This window comes from Nelumbo nucifera, chromosome 3 (assembly GCF_055504915.1).
Source record: "Nelumbo nucifera cultivar China Antique chromosome 3, China Antique-T2T, whole genome shotgun sequence".
Taxonomy (NCBI): Eukaryota; Viridiplantae; Streptophyta; class Magnoliopsida; order Proteales; family Nelumbonaceae; genus Nelumbo; species Nelumbo nucifera.
This window is the reverse complement of record NC_142651.1, coordinates 37,365,065-37,390,374: the sequence shown is the minus strand read 5'-3', so window position 1 is coordinate 37,390,374 and position 25,310 is coordinate 37,365,065. Positions and strand designations below refer to the sequence as shown.

General features: G+C 40.2%; 1 protein-coding gene and 1 pseudogene across 1 annotated transcript; one reads left to right on the top strand and one right to left on the bottom strand.

Moving 5' to 3' along the window:
* On the bottom strand, positions 1-19,891 carry LOC104593632 (ABC transporter A family protein). The gene is made up of 2 exons (XM_010253590.3): positions 19,592-19,891; positions 1-273 (listed from the first exon to the last, which is right to left on the bottom strand). The coding sequence occupies exons 1-2, from the start codon at positions 19,847-19,849 to the stop codon at positions 178-180; spliced, it is 354 nt and encodes a 117-aa protein (XP_010251892.1). The 5' UTR covers positions 19,850-19,891; the 3' UTR covers positions 1-177.
* On the top strand, positions 19,870-23,031 carry LOC148801126 (ylmG homolog protein 2, chloroplastic-like; annotated as a pseudogene).
* The last annotated feature ends 2,279 nt before the right edge of the window (positions 23,032-25,310 follow it).

Genomic DNA, 25,310 nt, shown 5'->3' with positions numbered 1-25,310 from the left:
TATCAACTAAAAAAAGATCAGTATTAGAATCATTGTATTGTAACAAATAAGTTCTGGCATATCATACTGAGTAGTGATTATTATCGAAAATTGCATTCATGGTTCTTATATGACGTAAAAAAAAGATTTCAGGAGCTAACAAATGGAACTTTTATCAAAAGCAGAACCTCATGCCATCTACTCTGTGGCCTCCACATGTCTTGGAGCTTCAACTTCTTTCAACTTCTCCAGTGCTGAAATACGTCCATCAAGAGATTCAGAGAGTTCTTTCACCTGGATAAAGAAAATCATCAAGTTATCATTAGAACAGGATCAAACAACCTACTTGAGCCTTTATCTACAAGAATTTTGAGTCATATTCATATCTATAGCCAAATAAACGGGAACATTCAAAATGGTGCAACATGTATTTTACATCTCTGGCTCATGTTTCATAAAGAATGGCCACAGAAAGTGTACATCACTGTAATGTAGCAATTACTTGAAATATGGGGAGATCTCAAACCAGGGATAACTGTCACCACCCAACCCTTAAGTTATTTTAAAATAAGCATGTAATGCAGAAATGGTTTCTCTCTCTCTCTCTCCCCCCCCCCCCCAATTATGTTAAAATAGTGAGTGCCTCGTCAAAGTACTCCTAACATTTTTCATTTCCAATGATTCTAGGATTTTTTTTTTTTTGATCAATAACAATTTCATTAATTCACCAAAGAAGTTACATAAGGAAGACAAACACACTTATCTTCCAAGTACAATCAAGAAAACAAAAGAATAGGTAGAGACAAAAAATTACAACTTAGCCCAAAACATTGAATCCCTTTCTGCCCCTTGTTTAGCTAAACCATCAGCTAGAGAATTGGCTGATCTTTTGACCCAGCACATTTTAACTTCCATCTCCTGCACCAGCCACTTAAATTTCCTCCTCTGATTACTGTACCTCCATAAACCATTGCTGTCTGCATTCAGCCACCCTATCACCACCTCCGAATCCCCTTCAATTAAGAGTTTTTTGATGTTCATCTCCTTGGCTTTCTGGACTCCTTCCATAACTGCAAAGATCTCAGCTCTAAGGGAGTCACCCACTCTAATTGGGCCTGAGAACAAGGCAAAAGTTACCCCATTCTCATCCCTAAAGACACCCCCAATCCCTGATTGTCCAGGGTTCCCCCTACTACTCCTATCAAAATTTAATTTCATGAACCCAGCAGGTGGAGGTGTCCAAGATACACTCATTACTGACTTGGTCTATGTGCATTTTGCTATTTCACCCCATTCTCATCCCTAAAGACACCCCCAATCCCTGATTGTCCAGGGTTCCCCCTACTACTCCCATCAAAATTTAATTTCATGAACCCAGCAGGTGGAGGTGTCCAAGACACACTCATTACTGACTTGGTCTATGTGCATTTTGCTATTTCACCCCATTCTCATCCCTAAAGACACCCCCAATCCCTGATTGTCTAGGGTTCCCCCTACTACTCCCATCAAAATTTAATTTCAAGAACCCAGCAGGTGGAGGTGTCCAAGACACACTCATTACTGACTTGGTCGATGTGCATTTTGCTATTTCACCCCACTTCCTCAACATGTCATCCACTGTGTAACCTATGAATAGTTCCAAAGATTTCAGCCACTGTATAGCCCTAAAATGAATGATACCCTTTAATTCTTCCACCCCTCTCTCAATTGCTGAGAATATCCTGAATTTTCTTTCTTCCCATATTGTCCAACATACTGCAGCCCTCAGACCTCTCCACATAGTCCTTCCCCTTTTCCTACGTGACAACTTAAGTTATCATGTGAGTCATTCGAAAAAGACCTGTGTTCGGTATTAGGCCCGCCCGGCTTGCGTGACCACCAAAGTTGTCACGTTGGCCCTTAAATGAGTGGCCCGGTTCACTTTCCAACCTGTCCAACCCACCCATGTGACATTTTAAGTTGTCACGTGGCTCCTTCCAATGTTGTCCCGGTACCTTCACCAGCTTGGACCAAGCCATTCTGCTCCTAGAAGATATCTACTTTGCCACGTCAGCATAAGATGAAAAGCCCAATTCAAACCCATTTGAATTAATTTCCTTAAATAGGTTGCCTATCTTTTGGTTTTCCCTAGCCGACACAGTAACCCCAGATTTAACCTTCATCTGCTCCACCTTTTCACCGCCCTCCCTCTTCCCTCCACATGTCCACCACCCTGCCATCTCATCATCTTCAACCTTAGGACCTCCTTCCCACCACGACCGTTCGACTTCTGAAGCCACCCACACCTTGTACTAGGCTTCATCCAAACAGATTTCAAAGAACCTCGGCAAGTTCTCGTGTCTAACACCAGCAACCTGTAACTCCACTGCACTCAGGTTACGTCTATCAGCCTTCACTAAAATACCTCCCAGGCTCTGCACTATATACTCAAGAACAGGGTCTCGCCTTGGTGAAATGGAAGGCCTATTAGCTTCAGCCAAACACACCCATCTTGAACTTCGACTTCATTGCAGATTGGGCTCCAGTTCTGAACCTGTATCAGACCTCCATCCACCACAACTGCTTTGAAGCTTAGTTCCTGGTTGCCTACATCAAGCACGGCTTTCGTCTCCGCAAAAGGGAACAGCATTGCTTCATTCCCAGCACCTATCTCTCCTGCAACTGTACTCAGAACCTTCTTCCAATCTGTCACCCCTTTATCAGCCACTAACACCATTCTTTTCTTCCAATCCTCCTTCCCCACTCCTACCAGTATTCTTCGATGAATAGAAGATCAAGCAACCACCATTTCAGGACTCAGATGACCTTGCACTTCTACACTCCAGAGGTACCAATCGATGGTGCCTCCTCCTGAGTTTTTTGACTCTGGTCTTCAAGCTTTTGGCCAGTTGCCTTCCCTCCATCCACTCCCTTCTCTTCCGAAGCTACAAGGTAAGACTACAGCACCTGCACAAAAGCCATCCACCCCTTCTGCAATCTCCCTTCCAGCACACAAAGCATTTTTTTCCATTTGTTCCAAAAAACTCCACCACAGTGATGAACCACCCCTTCTTGTTTCTATTAAGTTCTGTTACATATCTCTTGCCTGGAACTGACATGGAGTTTTTCCAACCATTCACCTTACCAGAGTTGATAGCCCCATCTATGAAACCTTTCATCCATGCTATGACCTCCTATGACTCCAACACTGTCGCCCTGTTATTCTCTCTGATTTTCAGTGCAACCTTGCCTTTGGTCCTTTCCTCTTCGAACTTGAACGTCTTGCCTTCGATCGACACCTCAGACCTCCATCTTCCTACTGCTCTGAATCCTCTCTCGCCCTTCATTGCAAAGTCAAGTATAAGAGCAATCTAAATTTTCATTCAATGTTAAAAAATGAAAACTTATTTATTCTAACTTGATACCTTATTCCTGAGGGAAGTTTGAAATATATCCAATGATTCTAGGATCCAATATTCACTTAACACTTTGGCTTATTTCAACTGAATTGGGCACATTTCATCTTTGATAAGAAGCAGACACCCATAAGTGATAGGAAAAAAAGTGCCTTTTCTGTTTCTTCTAAGAATCACTCTTTGGCATTTGCTTTGGTTTCAAATATTCTAGCATTTCATTTACCCCTGATGGTTCAAAATACAGTAAAAGGGATCATGGACCATAGGGCTTTGCTTCTTTTGACCTTCTAAATGCCAGCTCTAGATTAATGCAGTCCGAAAATTCCAAAAAAATTGGGAGAGCAGTGGATAAAAAGATGGTATCAGTGGTGAGACACTTACCATGACTGCAGAGTGTACCTCAAAAGGTCCTTTTTGGAGGCTTAGGGGCACCAAATTATGTTGCTGGGGAACTGGACCATGACTTTGTAATGTAGAAACAAATCTGATGGGTTCCAAGACAAAATTTCAGAATCAGGGTGATCGGGAACTAGACCATGACCTTGTAATTTTAGAAACAACTCAGCCAATGTCCTTACCTTCCTATAACCGGTTCATCCTTAGTCCAGGACTCCACACTACTTCTGGTTTTATCAATCTAAAAAACATTTCATCCAATTGTTGAGTCTCTATGAGAATCAAATAGAAGCTCATTATTAAATCTCCTCCATAGGCTTTATGGTTCTTTGTTAAATCTCCAAATCCATTTGCTTAGAAGAAAACCATTCTAAATGTGTCTCATCTCTGATCCATCATTAACTCTATGTGCATAGAGCTTCTTCTGACTCTACCAATGTTTTCAACCACAGAGGCGTGATGCAGGGCTTTCCACTACCTGGAGTGATGAGGCATAGGTCAGAACGTAAGAGGCGTAAGCCACCATAAGAGGGGGATGAGGAGGAAGTAGGAGGGGGAGGAGGGAGGATCTCATCTTTTTTTCCCTCTTTTTATGAAAGATGTCTCAATGTCTCATATTAAAAAGAATGACAATGCATAATACTAATCAGCACATAATCTGTCAATGTTCCTGGATTTATCCTTGAACAATCTTTCATTCCTCTCCTTCCATATTCCCCAGAAAATAGCAAAAAGAATGTAGCTCCAAAATATGCTAGCCTTATTGCTAACATTAATTTCTGTCCACTTAGAGATCCCCTCAGGAATGTCAGGAAGATCAAATTGAACACCAAATGAAGAAATGAAATGCCAAACAGCAGTTGCCATCCTGCACTTGATCAATAAGCATGACACATTGTCCCAACTATTATAACATAAATAGCATATACTTTCCATCTTGAATCCCCTATTCTTTAAATGATCTGATGTTAGAATACCATCCAAAGCTAGAAACCCAGCAAAAGCTTCCACTCTAAAGTAGAAAGTGTCTTTGAAGTCAGGATGATAAAATTGGTATCAACATCCAGATATGGTTCTTTACACTTCCATTTGAGAGTGATTAATGAATTTGAGTTCACCGTTGCTTCCATTGATTAACAAGTGATTCCAATCAACCCTAAAGTGATTAATTCTAGAAAATCCAACACTGGTTCTAGTTGATTTTCTCTTCTTTTTTTCTGTTTGTCTCTCTCTTTTTTTCTGATTCTTTCTATTTCTACTTCTAGTTGTTCTTTTCTTCTCCCTTGTCTCTCCAACTCTTTATTAGCGTTGTGTTTTTTCTAATGGTGCTTATTGAAGCTTGTTTGGTGGTTCAACTTCCAATATCTGCACTCTTAGTTCATTACTAAAAGGAAAACAATCAACCTCTTGTTAGATTTCAGCCTTTCCTTCGGTTACAATTCTAGAGAAAATTTCTCTAGAATTTGTCTCTTCCAGAATTCAAATCACATCATCAAAGAAACCCTAATTATCCCAGCCAGTCCCTTTTTCAATTTATTCCTGTTACTCCTTTTCAGGTGGTCTGCAAAATTCAATATAGATTCTTCATTTCTCATAATTTACTCACTATCTCTCTAAAATTTTGACTTATTAGGCCTTAATTTGCTTGTTTAGCTTATAGAACTTCAATCAACCCCTTTTAATTCATCACTAAAAACCCCCATAAAAGCCACTCTCAATACTCCATAACATCTCTCCTCTTTCCTTACTATTTCCTTTTTCTCCTAGTCCTTTACATTTTCCTACATGATCCTTTAATGATGCATACACTATCATGTTCCATTGCTTCTATACTTTCTTCAGTATTTTATGTTTCTCTGATACATATTTTTAAGACCATTAAAGGATCAAGGGTTCAAATCTTGGAAATTGCCTCCGTGTATGTGCAGGGCCAAGGCTGCATATATCTCTCTCTCCCCAGACCCCACATTAGTAGGAGCCTCGTGTACTGGGCTGCCCTTTTTACATGTTTACAAGACCAGTACTGATCTGCATCAAAAAATTTTATGATGGTCTTGCAAGAGTCATAAAGGTCGGGTTTCATGAGAGAGATCTTGTATAGCATTGTATAGCATATGAAGAATGATCCTAAAGATCATATATGAATCGGCTCATTATGTCTACTGAATGAAATACAATGAAAAAGACCCCCTTCGGATCTAAATTTTGCCATTAATCATAAAAGAGAGAAAAAATATGTGCTTGGAAGGTAAATTTTTTTTTTGATAAATGATTGATAATTTATTCATGATAATCAAAATGAAATTACAATACAGCCTGCCCAAAGGAGAGGCACGAGTTGGTACCTCTCCACAACAATAACAAAGTACTACATCAGACTAAGAAATGAAAGTTTACATAGCTACCCAGAATAAATGTTCCCTTGATACCCCTTGCTTAGCTAACCCATCCGCTATGGTATTAGCTGTTCTACCCACCCACTGATAATTAACATTCATGTTCCTTGAAAACCAATTGGCTTTCCTCATAATATCCCTCTAGCACCAAATAACTGAAACTGGATTTTTTAACCGACCCACCACGACTTTGGAGTCTCCTTCAATAAGCAAATTCTGAACTCCTAACTAGTCTGCAATCTAAATACCTTGTATTGCCGCTAGAATCTCGGCTCTAATAGAATCTCCAATACCCACGGAGTCTGAGAATAAAGCTAAAATATTACTGTCTTTATCTCTCAGCACCCCACCTATCCCTGACGGACCCGGATTTCCTTGGCTGCTATCATCAAAATTCAGCTTTGTCCAGCCTTCTGAAGGAGGCACCCACACAGTTGGTACCCTGTTCTTCCTGTAACTGCTATTAGCCACAGCAATCCAATTCCTCCAAATGTCATCAAAGGAATATATTTTAAAGAAATCCAATGATCTCAGCCAATGCATTGCCCTGGTCAAAATGCAATCCTTTACGTTCTGAATATTTCTCTCCTCTTGGAAAATCCTCGCATTTCTTTCTTCCCAAATTGTCCACAAAGCAGCAGCTCTAATGAACTTCCACATAATTTTACCAATTTTTGTAGGCCACACAAAGAAGAAAGGGTCAAAGATCTGACCTACAGCTGTGATCAAATTCCATCTACAACCAAACAAAGGAAAGGTCCAACCCCAAATAGCATCAGAAAAGGAATAGGTTAAGAGTAAGTGAGAGCAATCCTCACCATTAGCCCTGCAAAGTACACACCAATTAGGAGACAGGCACATACAAGGCCTTCTCTTCTGCAATAACTGAAGTGTTGATTTTCCTATAGAACACCTCCCAGCAGAAAATGATAATTTTAGGAGGTACAGGTTTAGACCAAATCTCCTTAGCTGGGAAACCCACTTGTCCCGAGGGAGAGCAAAGAGACTTAAAGAAAGAGGCACACGTGAAGTTCCTTTTGGATTAGGGGACCAAAGTCTCACATCAGATCTTAAAGGGTCCAGAAAAACATTTTCAAGTAGTGACAAAAGGTTTGAAACACAAGAGAGTTCATGATCCCTCAAGCCCCTATGAAACCCAAAGTCCCAATTTAGAGAGGATGGAGAAATAGATGTTGGAAGAAAGTGAGAGATTGCTTTACCCTTGTAGCAAGAAAGGGAATAGAGAGAAGGGAAAGTGTCTTTAAGGGCAGAATTGCCCACACAGATGTCTTCCCATAACAAAACAGAATTATCAGAACTGACATCATACCTGATATAATTGAGGAAAAGAGGGAGAATACTCTGAATTGCTTTCCAAGGAGTTGCCAACGTGGCTTGACGTGATACACCAGCATCCCATCCATTTCCCGAACTGCCATGTATACTATCAATCACCTCATGCCATAGTCTCTCCTGTTCTAAGGGCCATCTCCACAACCATTTTCCTAGGAGCGCTTTATTCTTCAAAACTAAATTCCCCAGTCCCAACCCACCCTCCTCTTTCCTCCTACACACTATTCCCCAATTTATTAAGTGATCCTTTTTTTCCTCCCCTGGCTCCCAAAGAAAATTTCTCATTAATTTCTCCAACTTCTTGGCCTCCCTAACAGGAATCCTAAACACAGAGAAATAATAAATTGGCAGATCTGCTAAGGAAGAAGCTTGAGTAATGTCACTCTACCCCCTCAAGAAATATAGTTCCTTTTCCACGAAGCTAACCTCTTAAACTTTTCCAGAACCGGGGCCCAAAAGGTGCTCTCTTTAGGGTTGGCTCCTAGAGGTAGACCTAAATACTGTAAAGGCCAAGAGGAAATGGAACAACCTAAACACTCGGCCACAGACTCAATAGTCCTCTCATCCAGATTCACACCCACCACACAGCTCTTTTCCATGTTTATTTTAAGATTTGATACTCTCTCAAAGTGCTTTACCAAAGATTTGAGATTACCTACTGTTCTCCCATCACCCCCTTCACAAAAGATTATTAGGTCATCAACAAACTGTAAGTGGGTCACCCTAATCCCATTCCTTCCTATCCTCCAACCTCTCACTACTCCTTCCAACTCTGCCTTAGAGATCAAACTACTGAAAACATCTGCAACTAAGGTAAAGAGGAAGGGGGAAAGGGGGTCACCTTGCCTTAACCCTCTAAAAGCTAGGAAGAAATCCTTGACTACCCCATTAACCAAGACCGAAAAATGGGGTAGTCAAGGATATATCCTTACACCCTCTAAAAATAGGGTAAATTGCTGGTACTTTGACAAAACATTTGAAATTGAGAACAGAATATATCCTTACACCCTTTGATGCGTGCAAAGCCCTGCTGGATCCACTTGAAAATAGAGTAGGAGTTGAGGATGTATGTTTACAAGATGATTTTGGCTCGATTAATATCTTTAGGTGGTCCCCTTCTTCCAACTCAAAAGTCTCCTCGATCTCAAATGGGGTGGTGGTGCGTACCGTGGGGTTACCTTTCCATCTTTGGAAGGATGAAGTTGCAGAAGTGATAGCAGTGGTGTGTGGAGAAAAATTGGAAGGTGTATTCTGGGGAGATCTCAGGTCTGCAGCTATTTTGTTGAATGGAGTCAAGCCCGAGGATATTCCCAGGAAAGTAAATGTGAAGGTGGAAGGTGCTTTCATAGAGGTATGGTTGGCTTCTTCCATGGAAGCCGAACTGTGGAGGGAAGCTAGGAAGGAGGAAGATGTAAAGGTTGAAGATGAAGTCTTGCATGGCAGCAAAGGATTGGAGGACCTGCGAGGAAAGGAAAGTTATACAAAAAAGGGCGAACAAAACTTGGGGAAGTTCAAAAGACTTGCAGAAGATGGAAAGTTTCAATCATGAGCAACAAGCTAGCTGCTAGGCCTCTAACAAATCTTATGCCCATGCAATTACAAGTGGCGTCTATTCCAAACCAGCTACTACAACTGCTTTTCTGCGAGAAGATCAGAAAGAATTAGGAGAATATGTTGAAAATGGGAAGATTAAACAGTTGGGCCAAAAGGAAGAAAATAAAATTAGGTTTGGTGGGCCCCGAACTCTAAAAGTTGGGTCGGCCAAATCGGAAGCAGTGGGTATTGGGCGTTCTAAAGAAGGCCCATATAAAAGATCAAGGGCAGAAGCTTTTTTTTTTTTGATGAATGAAAATAATTTATTAAATCAGAATATAAGGCAATACAGGAAACCCATGAAGAGGCACGAGTTGTTACCTCTTCTAACAAAGTATTACATCACTTAAGAACCGGATAAGCAGAAATAAACATAAATAAAATTACATAGCAGCCCAAAACAAATGATCCCTTGAAACCCCTTGCTTAGCTAGTCCATCCGCTAAGGAATTTGCTAACCTTTCTACCCAAAGAGAGGTAACTGTCATATTTCTTGTGAGCCAATTGACTTTCCTCAATAAATCTCTATATCGCCACATAGCTGAAGCTGGCTTTGTCAGCCATCCAACAACAATTTTAGAGTCTCCTTCAACTATCAAGTGTTGAATTCCTAACTGTTCAGCAATCTGGATGCCTTGTACAGCCGCTAAGATCTCTGCTCTATTTGAACCTCCTATTCCCACAGGGCCTGAAAACAAAGCTACGATGTTGCTCTCTCTATTTCTCAGCACCCCTCATATCCCTGAAGGGCCTGGGTTTCATTGGCTACTACCATCAAAATTCAGCTTTGCCCAACCTTCAGGCGGAGGCTTCCACATTGCAGCTGCCTTGTCCCTCCTCGTATGACTAGTGGCTACCGCCTTCCAGTTACTCCAAATGTCATCAAAGGAAAACGTATGAAAGAAGTCCGAAGTTCTGAGCCAGTGAATGGCTCTACTCAATATACAATCCTCAACAGTTTGTAAGCTTCTTTCCTTTTCTTTGAACACCCTAGCATTCCTTTCTTCCCAAATTGTCCACAAGGCTGCTGCTCTAATACATCTCACATCGTTTTTCCTTTTTTTTTGTAGGCCACACAAAACAAGAAGGATCGAACAGCTGACTTAATTCTGAGGACAGATTCCACCTGCATCCAAACAAAGAAAAGATCCAACTCCAAATAGCACTAGAAAAGGAACAAGATACAAATAAGTGGGAACAATCCTCACCGCTAGCCCTGCAAAGTACACACCAGTTAGGGGACAAGCACATGAAAGGCCTTTTCTTCCGCAAGCAATCCAGAGTATTGATCTTTCCATAAAACACCTCCCAGCAAAATATTATAATTTTAGGAGGAACGGGTCTGAACCAAATCTCCTTAGCAGGGAAACCCAACTGTCCCATGGAAGGGCAAAGGGACTTATAAAAAAGGAAGCACAAGTGAAAAAACCTTTTGGATGAGGGGACCAAAGTCTCACATCCGAGCGAAGAGGGTTCAGAAAGACACTGCCAAGAAGAGACAACAATTCTGAAGCACTACTAAGTTCAACATCCCTCAAACCTCTCCTAAAACCAAAGCCCCAGCTTAAGGAAGAGGGTGAAGTAATAGAAGGAAGAAAATGAGAAACAGTTTTTTCCTTGTAAAGGGAAAGAGAATAGAGAGTCGGGAATTTGTCCTTAAGGGCAATGGTACCCACCCAAGTATCTTCCCAAAATAAAACAGAGCCACCAGAGTTGACATCATACCTGACCAAGTTGAGAAACTGAGGGAGGACACTCTGAATTGCTTTCCAAGGAGATGCCAACGTAGCTTGACGTGATACACCTGCAGCCCAACCATTTTCCCGTCTGCCATGTATACTAGCTATCACTTCATGCCATAATCTCTCCCTTTCTCTAGGCCACCTCCACAACCACTTCCCTAAGAGAGCTTTATTCCTTTGAGCTAACCATTCTACTCCCAGTCCACCCTCCTCTTTACTGCTACAAACTATTTCCCAATTGATTAGATGATCTTTCTATTCCTCCCCAGGCTCACACAGAAAAGATCTCATTATCCTCTCCAACTTCTTAGCTTCCCTAATAGGAATCCTAAAGATAGAGAGAAAATAAACCAGTAAATTTGCTAAGGTAGCCCTCAATAAAGTCACTCGACCCCCTATGGAAATGTAGTTCTTTTTCCAAGAAGCTAATATTCTCTCAAACTTTTCCAGAATTGGAGTCCAAAATCTACTCTCCTTTGGGTTAGCCCCTAAAGGGAGACCTAGATACTACAAGGGCCAAGAAGAAATGGGACAACCTAAACAATCCGCCACAGACTACAAAGTCCTCTCATTCAGATTAACCCCTACCACACAACTCTTATCCAGGTTTATCTTCAAATTGGAGACATTCTCAAAGTGTTGTAACAATGCTTTTGAGATTTCTCACTTCCAGCCTGTCACCCCCTTCACAAAAAATTATGATATCATCGGCAAACTACAGGTGGGTTACCCGGTCATTGTTCCTTCCGATCCTCCAACCTCTAACTTCCTCTTCCCTATCTGCTTTAGAGATTAATCTACTGAAGACATCTGCAACCAGGGTAAAAAGAAAAGGGGAGAAAGGGTCACCTTGTCTAAGGCCTTTACAAGCTGGGAAAAAGTCTTTCACCACCCCATTAACCAAAACGGAGTAATGGCAGGAACTAATACAACCCTTTACCCAATTGTACCATCTAGCTCCAAACCCACAGCACCCTAGGACCTCTAGTAAAAAACTCCAATCCACAAGATCATAAGCCTTCTCCAAATCTAGTTTACAAACGAAACCTTGGGTTCCTGACTTTCTCATGTCCTCCACACACTCATTTGCTATTAGGAACTAATCCGTTATTTGCCTCCCCTGCACAAAAGCACCTTTTTCTTGACTGATGATGGAGGGTAGTACTACTCGGATTCTCAACGACAACACTTTAACCAGAATTTTATAGATGCTTGTCACTAGACTGATTGGTCTATAGTCCTTAGGGTTCTTTGCATCTGCCTTCTTTGGGATTAGAGCTAGGAAGGTAGCATTGACTCCAGAGCTCACCATTTTTTTTATCTACAAATTCATGAAACACCCCAACAAGGTCTTCTTTGACCACATCCCAACAATCCTGATAAAAAGCCATTGTAAAGCCATCTGGACCAGGTGCTTTGGATCTATCCATTGAAAACACCGCCTGTCTGATCTCTTCTTCACTAAAGTCCCTTTCTAACCAATTTGCTTGTTCTACAGACAATCTAGTCCACTCCAAGTCTTCCAAGGTTGGCCTATTATTCAATGGTTTCCTATAGATTGATTTGAAATGATCCACAAAGCATCTAGCTATCTCATCTTGATTTGTGAGTTCCTCCCCGTTCACCTCTAGCTTAGCCACAAAATTTTTTCTTCTCCTCCCATTAGCCAATGCATGGAAAATTTTAGTATTTCCAATGGCAGGAACTAATACAGCCCTTTACCCAATTGCACCATCTAGCTCCAAACCCACAGCACCCTAGGACCTCTAGTAAAAAACTCCAATCCACAAGATCATAAGCCTTCTCCAAATCTAGTTTACAAACGAAACCTTGGGTTCCTGACTTTCTCATGTCCTCCACGCACTCATTTGCTATTAGGAACTAATCCGTTATTTGCCTCCCCTACACAAAAGCACCTTGTTCTTAACTGATGATGGAGGGTAGTACTACTCGGATTCTCAACAACAACACTTTAACCAGGATTTTATAGATGCTTGTCACTAGACTGATTGGCCAATAGTCCTTAGGGTTCTTTGCTTCTGCCTTCTTTGGGATTAGAGCTAGGAAGGTAGCATTGACCCTAGGGCTCACCGTTTTTTTATCTACAAATTCATGAAACACCCCAACAAGGTCTTGTTTGACCACATCCCAACAATCCTGATAAAAAGCCATTGTAAAGCCATCTGCTTTAGGTGCTTTGGATCTATCCATTAAAAACACCGCCTGTCTGATCTCTTCTTCACTAAAGTCCCTTTCTAAGCAATTTGCTTGTTCTTCAGACAATCTAGTCCACTCCAAGTCTTCCAAGGTTGGCCTATTATTCAACAGTTTCCTATAGATTGATTTGAAATGACCCACAAAGCATCTGGCTATCTCATCTTGATTTGTGAGTTCCTCCCCATTCACTTCTAACTTAGCCACAAATTTTTTTCTTCTCCTCCCATTAGCCAATGTATGGAAAAATTTAGTATTTCCATCCCCTTCCTTAATCCATTTATGTCACGACTTTTGCCTCCACGAGATTTCCTCTCTCAAAAGGACCTCTTCCAGGTCCTTCTTTAGATTTCCTCTCAAAACCCATTCTTGCTCACTCATCATCCTTTGAGCTTCCTTGGAATCAAATTCCTCAATCCTAGACATCAAGTCAATTTTTTGCTCCTTTATCCTTCCAAAGTGTTCCCTATTCCACTCCTTAATTTTGGATCTCAACCTTTTCAATTTTTTTTGGAATCTTCCTCCCTTCCAATTCACTCCTCTTAATTCTTCTCTCCACCATTCCCCAATCAAGTGCACAAAATCCGGATGAGTTAACCACATATTCTCAAATCTAAAAGGCCAAGGACCAGAAGTTAAGGTTTCAGGACTTAGTTGGATATGGTAGTGATCAAAGGTGACTCTGGGTAAGGCTCTAGCCATCAAGTTCGTACAATGATTCTCCCACTCTTCAGTAAAGAGGAATCTGTCTAATTTCAAGCAAAGGGGGTTTTCTTGGAAATTCGACCATATAAAATTGGCTTGTAAGAGGGGTAACTCCTTTAGACCACAGTTATTAATGAAATGATTGAACTTCCTCATGCTGGTTGTAATTGTCCTTTGGGGGTTATTAGATTCGGTACAAAACCTAATTACATTAAAGTCCCCCCCAAGACACCAAGGACCCTCCCACAGACCTCGTATGGCATACAACTCTTCCCACATCTCATTCTCCATAGGACGGCGCCGAAGTCCAACAAACTCCTCTTGATCTCCATACACTTCTGATCCATCTTCTATCCAATTCTGCCAGCTTGGTTTCCTGCATCAAGACTATGTCCGGTTTCTCTCTCCTCAACAAATCTTTAATTGCCCTTCTCTTTCTTTCACTTCCCAAGCCTCTCACATTCCAGCTAATGATCTTCATCAAGCACTTTTTCAAAAAAAACCCTTCTCAAAGACTCCACCTTACAGCAAAGTCTTTCTTTCCCCTCTCCCACTAAATTCAATTTCACCCCCAATATCTGAAATCAATCTCTCCACTTCAGATCTCTTTTTCTTTTTTCTCCTATTGTTACCCTTAGTCTTCCTCATTAAGGCACTAGCTTCATTTATCTCCCCCCCCCCCGATTAGAGCTCTTGTAATAGTCCTTTTCTTGAAAAGTTGTTACTCTCTCCCTTTGATCTAATTTCTCCTCCCTCTCTTTATACTCCTCCAACAACGCGCAGATTCTCTCCCAAATTCTCTCTAGTTCCTCCTATCCCTCTTCCACTGCCATCTCACCTTCTCTCAGTTCGCACTCAGAGCTGTCAATCTCTCTTCTCATCCCCCCCACTGGAACTTATCTGTTTCAAGCACAGAAGGCACATTAGTAACCAAAACCGAATGGACAACAGTACCTGTAATGTTTGGGACTGAGGGGACGACTTCCAAGGGAGAGGGGTTCTCGTAAGGAGATGGGCCTAAAGCTGTTCCCTGTGACTGAGCTTGCGTGAGAGAGTTTACACTGTGAATCAAAACCCTGTCTGCTTTAATAGGTGAAAGACTCTTCCATTTTTATCCTTCTTCTAGTGTTACGTTGCAGGTTGGAGCGTGAGAAGAGTTTCCTACCAACATCATATCCTGCTCTTCCTGCACTAATGGACTGACTTCCTTTGCAGGTACAAGTGGCACCTGAACCGTAGCCTTAGGCAACTGATCTTTGACCTTCACGACATCTTCCTCGAACTTTGGTGCCTCGTCTTCTTCCTTGTTCCCTTGAAAAAGTACCTCTGTTCCCAGACTGTCTTCATCAAACACATTCCTTGAGCTGCTTAGGTCGATACTCCCTAAATCAGGGGCAGAAGCTTTAAATGGGCTGCAAAAATTAAGCCCACTTAAGGCGGGTCAAGTGGATACAGGGAGCCCATTTCAGGGGCCCAACCCAAAAGAAAGACACTTAAAAAGGCACGTGACTGAGCATGTGCCTTCGATAGATGGTTTTTACCATCTATCTTCGTCCTCTTCAAGTGCTACAGACCAAGCAGCGGGAAGAATGAACTCTGTGCATTCTGGAGTTTCAAAAAAGTGGATTTCGACGGTAAGATTAGAGAATCCGTCGCCAGAAAAGCGTAACCCAAGGTGTGTTAAACAAAACGTTTCAGAGGAAAGGAGGGAGCTCTCTAAGAATGAAGACTCTAGCGATTCTGAATCAGATGATTCGGAGAGTCTGGGAAGCACCAATCTCAGCAGATCAAAGGACCTTTCTGAAGAAGATAACTTTGGCACGGAAGTATTATTTCTGGAGGAGAAGGGAACTGATTCTCAAAGTTTTGACGGAGGCCCGAAGAGCAAGATGGAACGGCAGAAGGAAACTATGGTTGGGATTCAGGTTCTGTCTATACTTGCAAGGGAGATTAACTCTTTAACCCAAGAAGAACAGGTTATGGGTTTGGAAAGAAAAGACTATACCGGATTGGTCTGTAATGTATCGCCTAAAGCCAGACAGCAGTGGAAGACTAACTCAGTTGCGGAATTTGAAAAGTTGTTGATTTCCTATGAAAATTCTCCTAAGCAGATCAGACCACAGAAGACAAGATTAGACTTGCCTTCCTATGCCGGACCTGATCCCTTGGAAGAAGCTCATTTGGATCCCAACAATGAAGGTACTCTTGTCCTTTCGGTTTTAGGTACTGGTGCTTTTCCTGTGGTTGAAACAGATATTCCAGCATTCCAAGAGGAACTTTTAGGGAAGGAGGAAAACATAGAGCTTAGCACTGGTGAAGGTGAGAGGAGTGAGGGAGAGTTGGAGGTTAAGAAAAAGCAAGAGGAAGAGTTAGAAAGAATATGGGGGCAAATATGTGCATTATTGGAGGATATAAAGCAAAGGAGGAGGGGTAAGATGGTAGGGAACCTGAAGAAAATCCTCAAAACAAGGAGAGTTACAGAAGTTCTAGGTTGGGGGGGGGGGGTGGGTGAAGTCAGTGGGCCGGATGAAAAGATAGAAGGGAATGTGAGAAGAAAAAAGAAAAAGAGATCAGAAGTGGAGAGGCTAATATCAGATATAGAGGGTGATATTGAGTTTAGTGGAAGGGTTCTTTGTGAGATGGAACCGGGTTAGTAAGTGGCGTTTAAAAGGAGTCTTACTATGAAAATTATTAGTTGGAATGTGAGAGGGCTAGGGAGTGCAAGAAAGAGAAGGGCAATTAAAGACTTGCTGAGAAGGGAGAAGCCTGATATAGTTCTGTTACAGGAAACCAAGTTGGCAGATTTGGATAGAAGATGGGTCAAAAGTGTGGAAATCAAGAGGAGTGTGCTGGACCTTGGCTCCCTCATGAGGAGCATCAGGAGGGATAATGACCTTGTGGAGGGAGGATGTTGTAGAATCCGTGGAAGAACTTATAGGGAGATTCTCGATTTCTTTAAAATTTAGAAATGTGGAAGACGGATTTAGTTGGGTGTTACCTAATGTCTACAGGCCAAATGGTTATAGAGAAAGGAAGGAAATGTGGGAGGAGTTGTATGGAATTCAAGGCTTGTGGGATGGCCCGTGGTGTCGGGGGGGATTTCAATGTAATCAGGTTTTGTAATGAATCAAATAATCCCCAAATATCGATTTCTACAAGCATGATAAATTTCAATGAATTAATTAACACCTGTGGTCTAAAGGAATTACCCCTTCTACAAGCTAATTTTACATAGTCCAAATTCCAAGAAAACCTCCATTGCTCCAAACTTGATAGATTCCTTTTTAATGTAGAGTGGGAGGACCATTGGAGGAATTTGGTTGGCTAGAACCCTTCCTAGAGTTACATCTGATCACTGCCCTATCATATTAGGTCAAGAAACTCTAGGCTTTGGACCGCAACCCTTTAGATTTGAGAACATGTGGCTAACTCATCCGGACTTTGAACGAAAGGTTGGTGAGTGGTGGAATGAAGAATTGAGAGGGGTAAAGTGGAAAGGTGTAAGGTTCCACAAAAAGTTGAAAAGATTGAGAGATAGGATCAAAGAGTGGAATCGGGAGAATTTTGGAAGGGTAGAGGATCACAAGAATATTTTGATGTCTAGGATTGATGAGCTAGACTCCAAAGAATCCCAAAGAATCATGAATGAGCAAGAAAGGATTTTGAGAAGTAGTTTAAAAAAGGAATTGGAAGAAGTTTTCCTTAGAGAGGAGATGTCCTAGAGGCAAAAGTCAAGACACAAATGGATCAAAGAAGGGGACGACAATACAAAATTTTTCCATGCGTTGGCTAATGGGAGCAAAAGAAAAAACTGTGTGGCCAAATTAGAAGTGGATGGGGAGGAAGTCACAAATCAAGATGAGATAGACAAAGTGTTGGTGGATCACTTTAAATCAATTGCAGGGAAGCCATCAAATAATAGACTAAGGCTGGAAGGTTTAGATCGGGCTAGGCTGTCTGAAGAGCAAACAATCTGGTTAGAGAGAAGTTTTGAAGAAGAGGAAATTAGGCATGCAGTGTTTTCAATGGATAGATCCAAAGCCCCTGGGCCAAATGGCTTCACCATGGCTTTTTATCAAGACTGCTGGAATGTGGTAAGAGAAGACCTTTTTGTTGTGTTTAAGGAATTTGAGGATAATAACAAAGTAAGCCTTGGAGTTAATGCTACTTTCATAGCCCTAATCCCTAAGAAGAAAGAAGCAAAAAATCCAAAAAATTTTAGGCCGATTAGTTTGGTGACTAGCATTTACAAAATCCTGGCTAAAGTGTTATCTTTGAGGATTAAAGTAGAGCTACCCTCCATCATTAGTCAAGCCCAGGGAGCATTCATGCAAGGGAGACAAATAACAGATCAGATTCTAATAGCTAATGAATGTGTAGAGGATATGAGAAAGTCCAGAAAGCAAGGGTTTGTTCATAAGTTGGATTTAGAAAAGGCCTACGATCTTGTGGATTGGAGTTTCTTATTAGAGGTCCTAGGGTGTTGTGGGTTTGGACATGTACAGCTACTTTAGGCATCACAAGATAGATGATAAAGACTTGAGGTCAAAAATACATCAGAGTTCTTTTTATTAATTTAATGGCATTCCAATAGGACTTGCAATGAGCGAAAGCATGCATCTCTATATCCAATTCTTACATTCAAAGACCAAATTCCCTTCAACAGATATCAAGATGAATCATGAGAGAAATAAAGACAGAGAAATGTTCCTTCAATTGTACCAAAAAGAGTATTTGTCATAATAAATTTTAGGCCATGGTTTACCAACTTCAGATTTTTATCCTTTCATTCCAGAGAAGTGTGGGGGATCACAAGTGGAATGAAGGAGCTTGCATACATTAGAGTATATTTGTGTACTATATTTGTGTACCAAATACATATTAATTTTTGACTAAAATATCTCAACAATTGCTACCTTCCTCTTTTGCTGCAAAAACTTTGTTTTTCACCCCTTTTAATTTGTACAATAAGGTCATTACCCAATGTCGGTCCCAGCTATCTGGGGTCTTGGGAGGGCTGGACTAGATTCAGAAATAACGGTTGGCATTTTTAGCTCAAATGTTTCAGCATGACAAAATTTGGTCCATTTTACATTGAAACAAACGAAGCCTATATATGAAACCAAGTGCACAATTGAGAACTTAAAGTGTATAAACTCATCTAGACCCTTAATATTTCTCGTTTATACATAAAACCTTATGTAGCAAAATAATTTTAAGGAACACCAATTGATTTGATAAAGATTTGAAAGACCATTTTTTCTCAATATTTAGAAATTCGATCTCCAGTATAGCTTCTTCTGCAGCAGATGTGCCAAACATACATGAGGGTAGAAAATATACTAAATTAGATTTCATAGTCCAAAAGAACCACAAGACACAAGGGAAAGAGATCTGCCTTGGCTCTGGTTTTATTTAAAAAAAAAAAAAAAGAAAGAAAGAAAATAAGTGGAAGAATTAGAAGAAAAGGAACATATGTATGGCTGCAATTGGTTAAATAACTTAAACGAGAGACCCCTCCTCATGTTGATAACTACCAAAATCTCCCATCCTCACGAGGTAACTTCTCTAGAAATTACAAAAAACTATCCCCGCCCCTGCCTAGGTATCAGTCAATTTAAAGAGAAGAAATTTGCTTTTGGGGAAGATTCAATGTTTATCCAGATTATTACCGAACACAACTATATTCCTTTTCCTTCCTATTTAGAGGGGTTCTGTCTACACAAAAGAGTCATCTTTCGAAATGGTCAAATGGAAAAGTTAGAATATGAATGCACGAACAGAGACGAAGGGAATGGATCAGAGGAGTTACACCAACCTGCTGGGAGATGGCTGCATGGGCAACCTTGTAATCCCTGTGAAGGATGTAGAAGCCCACAGCCGACGCTGTTGCAGCACCAGCAAAGAACGACGCTAGCCTAACTCTCAAGACGTAGCCCATCTCCCTGTCTGTATCAGATCGAATTGAAGTTGGAGTCTCTGTCGCTCTTTTGCGGATAATGGGAGCGGAAAACAACTTGGTCTTCTGTTTGTCGAAAGGCTTGAAAGAAAAGAGTCCTTTGAGAACAGCCCGCATAAGGGGACCGGAAAAATGCGATGGAGGCGTGTAAAGGCCGGAAAGGGCAGAAATTCAATAGTAAGCGTTGGTATTGGATTGAAACATATGATGGTATTGTTGGAAAGTAGATCCCCATCTGACGTCCGAACAATTGAACTTGGATGAAGTCCCATTATTGAATCATTGCCTCAAGGCCCTCAACTAGACCGCCGGTCCGCCACATTTATTCGTTGAGCCATTGGATCCCATCTTGGGAAAATTCGCTATTAGTATCCTGAAAGGCTTAGTGTCATTTTTGTCCTGAACTTTAAAATTGGCAATTTAGTATTGGGAAAATTCTCGATAGGTATCTTGTACTTACGTAGAGTGCCAATTAGGGCTATTCATAAGAATGCCCAACTCGACCAAATCGACCAACCCGGACCGACCCAACCTGAGTCGGCCGGGTTTTCATTCGTACTGGTTGGTTTCGGGTTGGGCACATACAAAAACCGATATCTCGCGTCGGTTTCAGTTTTCACATAAGAATACCGAAACCGACCCAATCCGAACCGAACTAGTCTTTCTTCTATTAGTTTGCTAGTTCCTACTTCCTAGTTTGAATAGTTTTCTAATTCCTACTAGTCTTCTAGACTTCTACTAGAAATAGAAGGTCCATTAGGCAATTACAATTAGAATTCAATTAATTAGGTGTCATTTTTTAGTTTTTTACCTAGATTAGGCAATTACAATTAGAATTCATAGTTTCCTACTAGTCTTCTAATTCCACTTTTGTCTTTTCTTAAAATCTTCTATTCTCTAATTTAACTTGGTTGGTCCGCCCCCCTCAACTCAAGTCCTCAATTAATTCAGAGTTTATTCGGCTTTGTACAGGAGCAAAACCGAAACCGATCCAAACCGACTCAAACCGACCAGGTCGGTTTGGCCTATCAATGGGTCGGTTTCGGTTCCCACCTCTGGTAACCCGACTAGGTTGGGTCAGTTGGGAAAATCCCATGAAACCGACCCAACTCGACCCGTGAACACCCCTAGTGACAATTTAGTATTCGTACTTTAAATCGTGACAATTTAGCATCCAAATTTTTAATTTGGGCCAATTTAGTACCTGAACTTCCAATTTGTAATAATTTGATACCCGGCGTTAGATTTCCATCGGTTAGAAACTCACATGCGGGTTAAAAATTTCAAAATACTAAAAATACCCTTTGATGAAAAAACCTTCTTATTTTCACTCTGGGTTGAATAAACGAAACATGCTTTCATTCTGGGTTGAACGAACAAAAGGCACAGGTCGCTTTTTGGTGTTTCATGCATCGTTTCAACACCCCTCGATATCATCCAGCTGCTACACAAGTCACTGTTATCATCCGTTGATCGATGTTTCAAGCCCTTAAAACTCAGTCATTTCTGCAAATCCTTTTCTTCAGAATCTCTTCTCTTTACCTACCAATTTTTGCAACTTCTTCCAAGTAATTCTCTGCACCCCTCTTCCCCTGATGAAAAATTTTAGAATCCTTTTGATATAGACAATTATGAATTTTCATTTCAAGACTGTCATATCGAAGGATGACTAGTAATTGAAACAATGTCTGCCCGCAATTGGCATTTGTACGTGCAATTGATTGGGAAAGGTGGAAAATACTTTCTTAAGTTCTATTTCATAATTCATTCGTAATGGCTTACTGTTTCTTTCTGTTTTTGTCGTCGCATCATCAAAATAGTATCTCATTATAAATACCATGTATAAGTTGTTTGGTTAGGAATTTTCGTTCATACAAAACCTTCATTGGGATAAATCAGAAATTTTTCTTAAAGAAAATGTTCAAACCAATCGTGGAAAGCTATTCCTTCATTCCTTGGCTTGGATAGGGATTTATTTTCTCTGTTCAAACATCAATCACTCGTATTGTTCTTGCAAGAGAAAATTTTATAGTTTGAATGTAGACTTTGTCTGTCTTGGAAGAATTATATCTACAGCCAAGTAGTTCTCATATGGTATTTGAGTTGGTCATTTTGCTTCAGATACTAACTTACCTACCTAAATGTGGCAAAGGGTTGATTCTTGACGATCCAAATTCCATTGATGTGTGCCAGCTCTAACAGGGGAAATCTAGGGAATTAGTTAGATTCATGCAGGGCCAAATTACGTTGGAGATGAATGTCAGTAAGGACAAGCCTTAGATGATGGAGATGTCGATGGAAATTAGTCATATTGATCTAGTCAGATTATTAACTGGTTTGAGATATGGTAGCCCAAGAACACAAGAAAACAATTAGGTTGGGGTTTTGGGCTGGTTATCAGCATGGGTGGTTGGCACATATAACTCTTATCAGGACATAAGTTGCACAAATTTCTCTTGTTTCTTAAGAGACATGAGTACTACATTGAAGTCTTCTTTCAAATTCATTGCAGAAATTCCAGGAGTCTCAATACCTTGTACAACCACAACTTTGCTGCCAAGCCTGCCATTTTACCTGGTGATTCAGTGGCGGGGATTGTGGTGTCAAATGGAACTTTAAACTTCTTGAACATCTATAACACTCTGCTGATTGTCTGGCTTGTTTTGACATGGTTTCCCAACACTCCTCTGCCATTGTTAGCCCTCTCAAGTGCGCTTCTTTAACTCTCATGAATGCTCTCCACTTACTAGTGTAAAGAAAAATCAATGTTGAGCAATCAGAGCTATTGGAGTTCTGAATTTTCTTGCCTATGATTGTGCATTGTCAATTAGAATACAAAGATATGCTACCTGATTTTCTAGACACTTAAAATTCTAATGGAGCCTATTGTTATCCTTGTAGTGATTGTTTTGAACTTTTTTGTCTTCTATGCCTCAAATGTTTTGATTTGGAATTTCTTTTTTTCCTCCTTCATTCAACACTTTGTGTGATCCTTACTTGAACATATTCTGAGGGATTATTCCACCTCTTGGAGGGACACTGTATCTCTCTCCTATTCTAGCCTTTCTAGTTTTAAATGCCTTCACCAACACTGCCGCTGCTCTTCCTACTGAATGGCCCAAGAAATGATGCTTAAAACCCTGATTGTGTTTTGATTTTTGAACCAGGCAATACAAGAGCCAAGAGAGAGTTTTCCTTTTTGAGATTTCAATTATCTAGTCTCATGTTTGCATGGTGGAGACTATGATAAATTATTGTGGGGGATTGCTATTTTTGGAACCATGAATTAGTATGCTTGATTTGTTTCCGAGTTTTTTGAACGAACGAAACCTGTTGTCTTCATTCTGGGTTGAACGAATGAAACCTGTTGTCTTCATTCTGGGTTGGATGAACGAAAGATGAGAAGAGAGCCGACATTCCTCTTCATTTTGGGTTGAACGAACGAACCCTGGTTGTCTCTTCGGCACTGGCAACAAGTCGTCTTCTTCGGCAATGACTGAGTAAACAATGGTCGCAAGAATGTTCCAATGATGGGCAATAGGAGTTGTCCTCCGAAAACGACACTGCTTCTCGGATTCTCGGTGACACAATAATTTTACGGCATCATGTACATCGAAATCAACTTTCCCGGTGGGCACATTCACCTGACACCATCAGCATGAGGGAGCTGGTTCTCTATAAATGCAAGTATGAACAGTGGTTCCTACTTGCATTGCTCGGTAGATTATTTTAATAATTTTAATTGGTCGAAAATAGCACTGGGAGTATTTAAGACTTTCTATCCTCTAACCGACGGAAATCTAACGTCGGGTACCAAATTGTCCCAAATTGAAAGTTCGGGTACTAGATTGTCACGATTTAAAGTATAGATACTAAATTGGCACTCAGCCTAAAGTACAGGGTACCTATCGGGAATTTTCCCTTTAGTATTTGAACTTTTAAAGTGTCGTTAACCTATTAACCAACCATTAAATGGCATTTAAAAAGACATAAATGCCCTTTGAGTGTCATCTAATTCTCTTTATCAACCATCTAAACATTGATAAAAAATGAATAGTTTCAAATCCTTGCCTCTTCTATTCAAAAAAGTTGGGGTCATGTTTTGAATAGAAGAGGTAAGGATTTGGTATTGTTCATTTTTTATCAATGTTTGGATAGTTGATAAAGAGAATTAGATGAAACTCGAAGAGAATGTGTGTATTTTCAAATGCCACTTAACGGCTGGTACCGGATTGGCATGTTTTGAAAGCTCGGGTATTGAATAGTTGCATTTTAAAGTTTGGGGACCAAAGTGGCATTAGGCCCAAAGTATAGGTACTAGTTGGGATTTTTCCCTTTTTTTCATTTGCTAAAATACCCTCTATAGTTTCATAAATTTACTAAAACCTACCTATAATTTGTGTTTTACTAAAGGGTCATTTACTAAAACCTACATTATAGTTTGTGTTTTACTAAAACATCCCCTAGTTTGCAATCAATTTACTTAATCGACCTTCCATTAAATGAAAGTGGAAAATGATAGTTTTAACCCTAACCATCCATTCAAATAAGTTTAAGTAAAAGAAACTAAAAACAAAAATACCATTTTTGCACCTAGTAAAACACGGGCAACCACTATTTTTTCTCTATTTGGCCAATTTTGTTTTTTATACAAAAAAGCATTAGGGTTCTTTTAGAATAAACAACAATGGATCCATACTGAAATGCACTACCTTTGTTATAAATAGAAATGTTTACAAGTTGGGATCGAGACCTCGAATTCAGTATGGATCCATTGTTATTTATCTGAAAAGTACCCTAACACTTTTTTTGTATAAAAACAAAATTGACCAAATAGAGGAAAAAAATAGTAATTGCCCATGTTTTACTAGGTGCAAAAATGGCATTTTTGTTTTTAGTTTCTTTTAATTAATTTATTTGAATGGATGCTAGGGTTAAAACTGTTATTTTCCACTTTCATTTTATGAAAGGTCAATTAAATAAATTGATTGCAAGGATGTTTTAGTGAAACACAAACTATAGGATAGGTTTTATTAAATTTATGAAACTGTAGGGGTATTTTAGTAAATAATCCTTTCAATTATTTCAGTTAATTATCACTTGAAATTGCGCATGTAAGTAATTTACACATACCATAACTCCTATGCACTCTCTTTTTATTAATAGCTTTAAATTCAATGAAACTTTTCAATACCGTTTTAAAAATTCTATTAGGTTTATAATATAAAGTTTTGAATCCCACATAATTGGTCAAGTTCATGTCTCAGACCGTCCCACCCCCAGCAATCAAAGTCGTGATACAGGAAGAAACTCTAGTGACAAATTTCTTGCAAATACAGAACTTTCCCTTTCAAATGGAATAATGAATCCAACTTCTTTCTTTCTCATTCCAACTTTAGCTCATATGATTATTTCCCCTTCAAACTTCTCTTGTATTTTCCCAATCCACTTTAGGTGAAAAACTTCCTTCTTCCCCTTCCAAACAAATCCAGATAGTAAAGATTCATCTTGTACATTCAGAGATTCACAGAAGCTTGATGCTGGAGATTTATAGCCTTACTCAAAGCTTGGCGCTAGA